The sequence below is a fragment of the Oryctolagus cuniculus genome, chromosome 12 (assembly GCF_964237555.1).
Source record: "Oryctolagus cuniculus chromosome 12, mOryCun1.1, whole genome shotgun sequence".
NCBI lineage: Eukaryota > Metazoa > Chordata > Mammalia > Lagomorpha > Leporidae > Oryctolagus > Oryctolagus cuniculus.
The window spans coordinates 53,728,503-53,740,840 of NC_091443.1; the positions used below are offsets into that span (position 1 = coordinate 53,728,503).

Below are 12,338 nucleotides of genomic sequence, written 5' to 3' on the forward strand. Positions count from 1 at the left end.
TGCTTGTTCATTACCCAGATGTCTGCCAGTTGTCAGGGCTGAGCCAGGCAAAGCCAGGAACCAAGAACAACTTCTGGTTCTTTTATGTGGGTACGGGTGCCTAGGGACTTGGGCCATCTTCCATTGCTTTCCTATGCCTATTAGCTGGGAGCTGGATTGGAGGTGGAACAGTTGGAACTTGAGCTGGGGCCCATATGGGATGCAAAGGCCCTAAGAGTTCAATGTAGGGGTAGCAAAGACATAAAGCCTTTTTTTTTCTTTTTTTTTTTTTTGGTATGGAACAGAGCGCAGAATTTATTTTATATAGAAAAAAATTTGAGACACATTCTTAGAATTTGGATTCATGTGACTGTCTAAAAGGTGTAGTTTCAGAGATTGTTTTAATCCAAAGTATTGTTATTAAATTGTTTTTGTTTTTGCTTTTTCAGATATTAATCTGGCTGCAGAGCCAAAAGTGAACCGAGGAAAAGCAGGTGTGAAACGATCTGCAGCGGAGATGTACGGGTCAGTACCAGAACACCCTTCTCCGTCCCCTCTACTCAGGTCCGGAACTTTATTATTTATAAATGCATTGTGTCCATCATTGGGCATCTTCTCTATCTGTTTAATGGATGTGGGGAGGGTTACATGTAATGTGTTTTATATGTGAAGATGTAATGCTTTAATAATCTTGTGTTAATATGCCTCCTATATTTTGCCCCTGTTGTCTAGAGAATTGTTAGAAGTCCCTGAGATTTTTGCTATTAAGAATCTGGTATTTGTTACATAAGTTGAAATCATCCAAGAGCAGTTGCTTTGCTTCTCAGAGGCTGGGGAGTAAAAACATGAAGAGGGGTTGATAAAATGGTGTTGAAATTACTGTTGTATTTTGCAGTATTTTTATTTTAGCTGCTATTTTGTGTGTTTTGTTAAGTGAATTGTCACCTAAATTTCCAGTTTGACCACTGCACGTCCAGCGGTCTAAGCTGATTAGAACTTAACTGACTTATTTAAGTGATTGGGTATTCATGCTAATCTTGTTTTTATCTCTTTGATGTGGTTTGTTTTTTTTTGTCCCTTCTGCTGTTATGAATTAACATCAACAGCTCCAAGTTAATCCTCTTCGGTATTTATTTTTCAGCTCCTCTTTTGACTTGGACTATGACTTTCAACGGGATTATTATGACAGGTATGTTGTTTTATTTTGATACCATCTAAGTAATTTTTTTGTATTGTATAATACTATTATACTATTTTATAGTTAACACTGTTACTATCATGTAAAAAATTCTTTTGAGGTCATGTGCAATACACATGTTTTCAAAGCAAAACATGCCTCCCTCCAATTTTCAAATAGCTTAGACTGATATTGATCAAGTAATCCATTTATATATTGTATAGACTGGTTTTGTTTTCTTCTTGACAAGTCAGTTTTGGTTTTACTTTAACGTAAGGAATACTGGCTTGACTCAAGGTAGAATTAGAATTAAAATACTTTTAGTGAAAGTATGTTTTTATTTTTCTATTATACTTATCTTGATATTATAGGGCATCATAGCAAAATGATTAAAAGATGATTCCCCCCCCCCCTTTGAGCAGATTACTAGTAACAAATAGAATACTATGAACAGTATACAATGAATTGCTAATACACATTGGAATGATGATATAGTTCTAAAAGACAAAGAAATTGTAATAATAATTGACTTACGCCATCGGTGTATTTTTATGGAGAGTGATGAGAAAATTGAAAGATGTGTTTGCAATAGGGTTGGATTGTGATGGCCTTGAATGATGGATTTAGAGCTGGTGAAATCAGTTGTTTTGGAATGGAGTTGAGAGACATTTTAAAAATGTTGTCTCTGACATTTGACAGTATTAATCATATTTGGCCACATTGGCCAGAAGTTGGCCAATCTGAAGCCAGGTGCTTCTTTGGGTATCAAGCATTTGGGCCATCTTCTGTTTCTTTCCCAGGCCATCATCAGGGAGCTGGAATGTAAGTGGAGTATCTGGGAGTCGAACCAGAGCCCATATAGGAGGCAGGTGCCACAGGCAGAGGCTTAGACTATAAAACCACATCACTAGCCCCCATTTACTGATTTTTTAAAAAGACTTACTTATTTGAAAGGTGTACAGAGAGAGAGGTGTAGCAGGTAAAGTTGACTGTCATCTTAGAATGTCAGTATTCCAATATGTTATTAATGTTTGCAAAAATTCCTGCTAGATTAGTCTTTGCTTTTGGAAGAAAGAATTTTTAAATTTTTGAGATCTAGTTCACCTCCAAATGGTTGCAGTTGCCAGGGCTTGATGAGGCCCAAACCAGTAGCCTGGAACTTCGTCTGGGTCTTCCATGTGGGTGAATCACTTGGTTGAGTGAATCTGAAACAGCTGTCCTTCACGGTTTCTCAGTGTAGATGTCATCTAGCAGCATATCAAATTTTTGGGGCAGGCATTGAGCCTAGAGATTTAGATGTCACTTGGGATGCCTGGAGTGAAAGTGCCTGGGTTTGAGTCTTGTTTCCACCTGATTTTCATTTTCCTGCTAGTGTGTACCCTTAGATGCAGATGGCTCAAGAAGTTGGATACTTGCTACCATAAAGGGAAACTGGTACTGAGCTCCCAGCCTGAATCTGTCTAGGCCATTGTAGGCATTTGGGGAATGAACCAGCTAATGATAGGTTTCTGCCTCTCAAAAAAAAATTTTTTTTTTAAATGAGGGAGAGGGAGAAGGAATCTGGGTGATTACTTGGGTTTTTTGGGGTTTGTTTTTAAAAAGAAAGGAAAGAGTAGGCATATTGGTTTTATTATAGAATTCTGAGTAGAAGTTAATGTCTTTTTATTCTAACCTCAGCTATAATAAATGATTTATGATAACTAATGAAACGAGGTAGTAGCTAGTGAAGAGTTGAAGGAAAATCATGGTGAATTTGAGGAGATAAACCCATGTTGGGAACTCAAATACTTAGATTTTTTTACATTATATGGTAGATGTGTGTGAAGATAAGGAATGTGATAGATTTTGTTTTATTTGGCTGGCTTGGGAGATACTACATTAAGGGGATCTTGGAAAACATAAGATTGGATAGGAGTGGAACTGAGTGAAAAAAAAGTTACAATGGCATTAATATCTTAAAGTCCTCTTGAGCATATTTTATTTGTAAGGTCGAGGCCATCCTATTTAATAACCTAATCAGCATGCATCCATTAAGATGGAAAATAAGCTATGCTGGATATATGCGAGATATGCTAGAAAGCTGAGTCTTTAACCACATTTAAATACTCTTTAATTACACCTGTGAGAAAATCTAATTAATGTGTTTTAAGTTGTAATTGATAATTGTTTAGGCAGGAGTGGGAATGTCTAGCCTTGGGGCTGTACAAGGCCCAGGAAATCCTTTGGCTTGCCCCTGCCAAAGGCAACTGCTATAGGAGGTGATTTTAGGTTGATAATTTTTTATGGCCTGTGGATGATGTTCTAAATATCCATCGGCCCAATATTGTTACTACTCTAATATATTACATAAATACACTGTTGCATCAAATTCACAGATCAAAGAAGACATACATATGACAATATAATTATACAATGAAGAAAGTGTTCTGAAATTTATTAGAGGCTGCTATGTGTTCTATATTGTACAGAATTCTTTCATAGGTAAATTCTGTTGCCCCAAAGTCTGTGAGGTTCTATTAAGATTTATAGAGCCTGCCTAGTTTCAGAAGTGGCTTTATTTGAGCTTATCTTTGCAATTAAGTGGGAGGTTTTTAGAATAAGGTATAGCAATACTAAAGACTTGGAGTTGTGAAGTTCCTTGGTTGGTATGGGGAAGCAGCTAATTGGAAAGAATGTTGCCTGTAAGGCCTTTGAATGGCATATTAAGCAATTGTGTCATAGGCAGCGATATCTTAGAAACAGATCCATAGCTAGAAAAGTTTTAACTGTTGGGAAAATGATGTGTTAAGTAGCTAACATGGTAAATGTGGGATTGAAGAGAGGGTAGCTAGGATTTCTGAAGTAAACTTTGCGTTAAAGTTCAGAGTAGTGGCAGGCGTTGTGGTGTGGCCACTAAGCTGCTGTAATGTTGGCATCTCATGGGCAACAGTTCACTTCCTGCCTGCCCCACTTCTGATCTAGTTTCCTGCTGGTGATTTGGGAAAAACAGCAGAAGTAGTTACACCTCTGCATCTATAAGGGGCATCTGTTGAAACTCCTGGCTTAGATCTGGTCAAGCCTTCTTGGCTGATTGAGTCATTTTGGGAAGTGAATCAGTGGGTGGAAGATCTGTCTCCCCTGTGTCTCTGTAACTCTGAAATAAATACATACGTCTACAAAATAATGTGAGAATAAGTTCTTGTATGGAGAAAACAGTAAAAAGCTGATAGTTTGTCTTATTAGAAGTTGACATCAAAGGTTATAAGAAAAGAGGTTATAGGGATTGAGGAATTGTCATAGTTTGAGGGAATAAGCTGTTTTGTGGTTAACACAACCTGTTTGGGTAGATGGTGGAGAAAACTAGTTCAGATGAATGATGTAATATTAGCATTTGAACCATACGTTCTTATGCACAGTTTTAGAATTTTAGATTAACAAATACAGAAAATATGGATTAGAGAAATTAGATATCATTTAGACCAGAGGAGCTGTTGCCTGCCTTACCTGCCTTTTATTTCTCTGACTGAGGTACTGAGCAACTCTGGACCATTGAATATGTGTTTGAAAGGAACTCACTGAAATACTGGTTTTGAAGTTTTGGTAATTTAAGGGAGACTGTCTTCTTGGGAGGGCATATGATTCAGAAAACAATGAGAGTTCTTATCTATCTTCACAAAGCTAATAGATAATTTCTTCATGTAGAGAGGGTACATTATTTAGGCAGTTTTTTCTAAGGCCCACTGTTTGTAATCTTTGGAATATGAATGCCAGGAGCATTTTTGATGGTGACATCCATTACTTGTGTAGATAAACATGAAAACAAAGCTGATATTTTATTGGGCTTTGTTTTTTGATAATTATAGTCATTATTTCTCTTGCATTCTTTTTAGGCTAATTTCCTATTTTTATTGTGCTTATCACCAGTTACCTTAGATGGGAGGTATTCTTTTTTAAGATTTATTTATCTGTAAGGTATTTGAATGGCACGGATTTACAGGTAGAGAGGTCTTCCATCCATTGGTTCAGTCCCCACATGGCCGCAGTGGCCAGATCCGTGCCAGTGAGGAGCGAGGAGCTTCCTCTGGGTCTCCCATGTGGCTACAGGAGCCCTAGCACTTGGATCATCTTCCACTGACTTCTTGGCCATAGCAGAGAGCTGGATTTGAAGTGGAGCAGCCAGGACTTGAACCTGCTCCCATATGGGATCCTGTCACTGTAGGCCGGCAGCATTACCTGCAATGTCACAGCGCCAGCCCCTCCTACTTTAACATAATCCTAAAGCATCTTCTGATTAATCTAGATAGGGTTTTCTTCATCCAGGTGAACTTTGATACTCTCCTTTTTTTCCTTTCATGGGGATACCTATATGAGAATGCATCTAAAAGTTTGTTAGATAAAGGAATTATAATGTTTATTTTGGTCCAGAAATTTTGAAAGTACAGATTCATAATTTTTCCACAAACATTTTGAAATGACTTATTTCACATAACTGTGTATCAGGACTGGCAGGATAATGCTGCCATCTGCAACATTGGCATCCCATAATAGCAGTAATTGGAGTCTCTGCTGCTTTGTTTGAATCCAGCTCACTGCTAATCCTCCTGAGAAAGCAGCAGCAGATGTTCCAGTTAGTAAGGGACCTTGCCATCCATGTGGTAGACCAGGATGGAGTTCCTGGCTCCTGATCCAGACCTAGCTGTTGCAGCCATTTGGGGTGTGAACCAGCAAATGGAAAACTTTTCTCACCCTCTGTCACTCTGCCTTTCAAATAAATATTTTCCATAAAATGAGCAGTGTATTATGCTGGAGCTAACCAACTTATTCATTAGTAATTTTCCATTTTCCTTGTAATCCAGGTTTAGGCAACTAGAAACTCACGTAGAGGGAATTACACACTATGTGGCAGTTTTGAAAAGTAAAAGTTTGTACTAAATGGCCTTATTCCATTTTTCCATATTACATTTTTTAATGATTTTATTTATTTGAGGGGCATAGTTATAGACAGAGGGAGAGACAGAAGGAAAGGTGTTTACCTGCTGGTTCACTCCCCAGACAACAGCGACGACTGGAGCTTGGCCATTCCAAAGCCAGGAGCCAAAAGCTCCTTCTGAGTCCTATGTCGGTGCAGGCGCCCAAGCTCTTGGGCCATCTTCTACTGCTTTCCCAGACCACAGCAGAGAGCTTGATCAGAAGAGGAGCAGTCAGGAAACAAACCAACACCTTTATGATTTCTGGCGCTGCAGGTGGAGGCTGCGCCAAAGTGCCGGCCCCTCTATATTCTGTTTTACAAGCTTTTTTGGGGAAGGGGAGCAGGGGAAGATTTATTGTAAAACTGTGATTGAAAATATCAAGGCCGGCGCCATGGCTCACTAGGCTAATCCTCCGCCTTGCGGCACCGGCAACACCGGGTTCTAGTCCTGGCCGGGGCACCGGATTCTGTCCCGGTTGCCCCTCTTCCAGGCCAGCTCTCTGCTGTGGCCCGGGAGCGCAGTGGAGGATGACCCAGGTGCTTGGGCCCTGCACCCAATGGGAGACCAGGATAAGTACCTGGCTCCTGCCATCGGATCAGTGCGGTGCGCCGGCCGCAGCGCGCCAGCCGCAGCAGCCATTGGAGGGTGAACCAATGGTGAAAAGGAAGACCTTTCTCTCTGTCTCTCTCACTGTCCACTCTGCCTGTCAAAAAATAATAAATAAATAAATAGATAATATCCAAAGACAGAAAAAAGAAATCAATCCCCAGATAGTTTTACAGTTAGGACCAGATTGAAGCCAGTAGTGAGGATCTTCCTCTGGGTCTTCCACATTTGTGGCAGGTACTGCAGGTACCTAAGTTAATGGACGATCATTCACTGCCTCTCAGATGTATTAGCAGGAAGCTGATTGGTGGCAGTTTAGGTACTGGTGTCCTTTGTGTTTCTTTAAAAAAATTTTTTTTTATTTCTTTTTTGACAGGCAGAGTGGACAGTGAGAGAGAGAGACAGAGAGAAAGGTCTTCCTTTTGCCGTTGGTTCACCCTCCAATGGCCGCTGCGGCCGGCGCGCTGCACTGATCCGATGGCAGGAGCCAGGTGCTTCTGCTGGTCTCCCATGGGGTGCAGGGCCCAAGCACCTGGGCCATCCTCCACTGCACTCCCTGGCCACAGCAGAGGGCTGGCCTGGAAGAGGGGCAACCGGGACAGAATCCGGTGCCCCGACCGGGACTAGAACCTGGTGTGCCGGCGCCACTAAACGGAGGATTAGCCTAGTGAGCCGCGGCGCCGGCCTGTGTTTCTTTTTAATCCACTGTTCTACCATGCCTGATCCTGTCCAATTTTTTTGATAGCCCCCTTTGGAAAAAAAATTTTTTTTTGATCAGATTTTTCCACATATAATAATTTTGTGGATCAGCTGTGTTGTGCCATTTGTTCGTGCTTTATTTCTATTGTTGTACTGTTTGCCATGTATGGATGTTTCTGTATTTTGAATAATATAGGTATCAACCTTTGTGTGGCATATCTTTGCCTTTCTCTTGTGTGTGTATATATATATGTGCACACACACACACACTAGAAAAAATTTCTGGGTTATGCTCATTCTGTTGGTGGTTTTTTAGATTTTATTTTTAAGATTTATTTGAAGGTAGAGTTACACACAGGAGATGGGAGAGGGAGATCTATTGCTCTTCCATGGCTGGTTCACTCCCAAAATGCTGCAACAGGCAAGGCTGGGCCGCTCCATAGCTATGAGCTTCATTCAGGTGTTTCACATGGATGGCAAGGTCCCAAGCACTTGTGACATCCTTGCTGCTCTCCCAACCATTTTAGCAGCCAGCTGGATGGTCCTTTAGCTGCCAGTACATGAACTGGTGCCCATGTTGGGTACTATCCCTTTGTGTAACCTTTTGCAGAACTCCTGTATTTTCCCAAGCAGCTGTACCAGTTCACATACACATCTACCGTGTCTAAGGATTCCAGTTTGTGCACATTTATTGTGTGTGTGTTTTTTTTTTTTTCTTAAGTCATTGTAGTCTAGGTGTGTAGAATACTCTGATTTGGAAGGGTTTTTTATTTTTACTGTTTGCAGGGTTTTTATTTAGCATTTGATGTTTTTAAAGCATTTGATTTATTTGCTTGAAATGCTGAGTTACAAAGAGGGGCAGGGAGAGAAATCTTTGATCCCCTGGTTCACTCCCCAAATGGCTGTCATTGCAGGGACTGGTCCAGTCCTAAGCTAGGAGCGTAGAAGTCCATCCAGGTCTTCCATGTGGGTACAGAGACCCAAGCACTGGGGAGCTGGTTTGGATAAGTGTTGAACAGCCAGGACTCAGTCCTGTACCTATAAGGAATGCCAGCACTGGAGGCAGCAGCTTACCCTGCTACACTGGGACACAGCTCCCTTTTTGCAGTTTAGACAATAGATGAATGTCTGAGGGCAATGAATTAAAGGTGAGATATCCTGTGGAATTTGGAGAAGTGATCTATGTTTCATATTTGTGCTGTTCCATGCATATGGCTTATTGGACTATGCCAAACTGGGGCCCTTAGTTATTGATTTAATGACTTTTAGTGATCACTCTAAGAGTGACTAAAACCTGCTTCTGCAGACAGGAAATTAAAGTATCCTTGTAACAGCTTTAGAATAGAGCTTTATAAGGAATGTTGAAAGAGTACTGGAAATGAGCCATTTTCTGCAGTAGAATCCACAATGAAAAATACATAATAAGGAAGGCTTTGAGCAGCGCAGTGAAAGGGTCTTCCGTGAATTTTAATAACATCACTCTGGTTATTAATAGATAATGATGGGCAGGTAGAATTATTTTATGCCAGCAGTCATTTTAGATTATGAACAGCGAGATTTTGTTTGATTCACCTGAAGATCATTTTGAGGACCAAGAAAGGAATTAAAGATGTGACGACATTTTTGATTGGAGAACCGGTTCAGAATTAACAACAACAGTGATTGGGAGAGAACCATAGGAGAAGCTAGTATGAAGGACATCACAGATCAGCTATAGAAATGCTAATTTTAAGCTCCTTACTAGATACCCACTTGGAGAGATGTTAAGTATACAGGTGCTTTGTTTCCAGATTCTGAAACCTTGATACTTCGTGAGTGGAAAGAGTTATACACAGAGAGGAGAGGCAAAGAAAGAGAGGTCTTCCATCTGCTGGCTCACTCCCCAGTTGGCTGTAACAGGCAGAGCTTCTTCCCGGTTTCCCATGTGGGTGCAGGGAGCCAAAAACTTGGGCCATCTTCCACTGTTTTCCCAGGCCATAAAAGAGCTGGATCAGAAGTGGAGCAGCCAGGACTCAAATCAGCCCTCACATGGGATGCTGGCACTGCAGGTAGTGGCTTTACTGGATAAGCCAAAGTGCCAGCCCATACAAATACTTTCTTTATCTGACAGTGGGGGAGGGGTGGGTAGCTCTTGCAGTTGCTGGTTCACTGATGTCTGGAACTACCAGGCCTGGGGCAGAATGAAGCTAGTATGCAGGAATCTCCCTTTGCCTTCCTGGGCACAATATTAGCCACCTTGGTCAGAAGAGGTACATCTGGAACTGGAACCAACGTTCCAATATGGATGCTGGCATCACAAGTAGCAGCTTACTCTGTTTTGCCCCAACACTAGCCCCATCATTTATGACTCTGATCATAGTGATTAGTGCAGAAGCATGAACATTCAAGTGTGAATGGGAAGACAAATTAGATAAAGTATGAAGAGAGGCAGAGAGAGAGGTCTTCCATCTGCTGGCTCACTCACCAATTGGCCACAACGGCTGGAGCTGTGCCGATCCGAAGCCAGGAGCTTCCTCTGGGTCTCCCACATGGGTGCAGGGGCCTAAGGACTTGGGCCATCTTCCACTGCTTTCCCAGGCCATAGCAGAAAGCTGGGTCACAAGTGGAGCAGCTGGGACTAGAACCGGTTCCCGGTGCTTCAGGTCAGGGCGTCAATCCACTGCACCACAGTGCCGACCCTGTAAAATTTATTCTTGATGTACAAAATACTTAGTCATGTATAACCATCACTTAAATCAAAATAGAAACCATTACAGATTCCTCCAGAGTTCATTAGTAATGACTTTGTTTTTTATTATAATGGTGTATACATTAGCAGGAAACTGGAGTCAGGACCTCGAGCCAGGTATCAAACCCAGACACTCTGATTTGGGATGTTGGGTGTCTTAATTGGTATCTTTTTTTTTTTAAATCTTTTTATTTATTTATTTTTTTATTTTTTGACATGCAGAGTGGACAGTGAGAGAGAGAGAGACAGAGAGAAAGGTCTTCCTTTGCCATTGGTTCACCCTCCAATGGCCGCCACGGCCGGTGCGCCGCGGCCAGCGCACCGCGCTGATCCGATGGCAGGAGCCAGGTGCTTTTCCTGGTCTCTCATGGGGTGCAGGGCCCAAGCACTTGGGCCATCCTCCACTGCACTCCCGGGCCACAGCAGAGAGCTGGCCTGGAAGAGGGGCAACCGGGACAGAATCCGGCGCCCCAACCGGGACTAGAACCCGGTGTGCCGGCGCCGCAAGGCGGAGGATTAGCCTAGTGAGCCGCAGCGCCGGCTTTAATTGGTATCTTAATTTAACTGCTAGACTAAATGCCTGGCGCACATGTGAGGTTTTTTGTTTGTTTGTTTGTTTGTTTTTTCTGTTTTTGTTTTTTGGTCACCTCTGTGGTATGGGCATGATAGTACTTGAGTTAGAATAACTGGGATGTTTAAATTAAAAGAAATTAAAATAATGGATTAAAAAAAAGTGTCAAAAAAAGTGGCTTCTTAGAAAACCCAAGGCAGATAACTAAAGAATGGGATCATTCAGTTTGGGCTGGTAGAGCAAAGTGCTACAGACTAGGGGCTTATAAACAACAACAATTTATTGTTCACAGTTCTGGAGGCTGGAAGTCTGAGATCAGAGTAGCAGCATGGTTGGGTTCTGGTGAGGGCCTTAAGGTTTACAGAGGGCCTTTTCTGCACTCTCAAATGGCAGAGAGAGAACTGCAGAGCTCCTTGGGGATTCTTTTATAAGAGCACTGCTCTCATTCCTAAGGGTTCCACGCTAATGATTAACTACCCCTCAAAGGCCCCAGCTCCTAATATATTACATTGAGGTTAGGATTTCACTAGGATGAATTTTAGGGAGATATAAGCATTCAGTCCATTATTGATGTTGAGGGATTTCAAGCTATATATCACCCACACCAAGTATGTGTGTGTGTTTTTTTTTTTTTTTTTTTTTTGACAGGCAGAGTGGACAGTGAGACAGAGAGAAAGGTCTTCCTTCATTGGTTCACATAGCAATTTTTTATTGCATCTGTTTTTCCTTACTTAATAATATGCCTACTGGTAAAATATAACTTGGAGTAAAAAAAATTGTTAAATACTATATAGATGTGACCTTATAAGATTTTTATTTTTATTTACATTAAAGAGGGATAGATCGACTTTCTGCTAGTTCAAGAGCAAGAAATGCCCACAGCAGCCACAGATGGACCAGGCCAAAGCCAGGAGCCAAGAATTCAATCAGGGTTTTCCTTGTAGGGGGCGGGCATCCATCTACTCTCTCATCCTCTGCCTTCCAGCTTGTGCATTAGCAGGAAGCCAGAATTAGCAGATCCAAGGCTCAAACCTGTGGTCTCTTGATATTTGACACAGATGTCCCACATACCGTTTTAACCACCAGTTGCCTGTTCCTGTACTATTTAATTCCTTTTCCCACAAACTTTCTTAGGTGCCAGCATATAAAATGTATTTCCGTATAACCTAAGCATATCATCTCATGCTTTCAGTTATCTCTGTAGATTTCTTGTGTTCACTAATTTGGCATAATGTTTTGTAAATAGTTGTTAATATTATATTGTTTAGGAAATAATGACCAGAAAAAGTATACTTATTCAGTACAGATGCAGTTTTTTCTTCCAAATATTTTCAGTCTGCAGTTGCATCCACAGATGCAGTACTCAGGGCTAACTGTATTAAAATTTGTGTTTTACTCTTTGGATTTGCATCAGAGAAATTTAAAGTACAGCAGAGATAGGCAAATTATTTTAGAAGTCAAAATTTTTTGTATATATGAGTTGAAACTGCTGTTCTGTATGTTTCATGTAACTTCAGTCCTCCTAAGGCCAAACATAGAGAAATAAGATTTATAGTCCAGTGCTATGAACTGCAGAGTGTTGATCTGCTAGCTCATTATATTGAAGACTGGTGCCTGTTGAATATGTGT

The 12,338-nt window shown here is 41.2% G+C and overlaps 1 protein-coding gene across 50 annotated transcripts in view; it reads left to right on the forward strand.

Annotated features, from left to right (window-relative positions):
• HNRNPC (heterogeneous nuclear ribonucleoprotein C) overlaps positions 1-12,338 on the forward strand; it is a 55,915-nt gene that overhangs the window by 31,762 nt on the left and 11,815 nt on the right. For 26 of the 50 annotated variants that reach the window (XM_070053205.1, XM_070053233.1, XM_070053230.1 and 23 more), the window contains 2 exon segments: positions 429-543; positions 1,121-1,168. In XM_070053205.1, coding sequence (XP_069909306.1) covers positions 429-543; positions 1,121-1,168 — 163 coding nt within the window. 50 annotated transcript variants of the gene reach the window in all.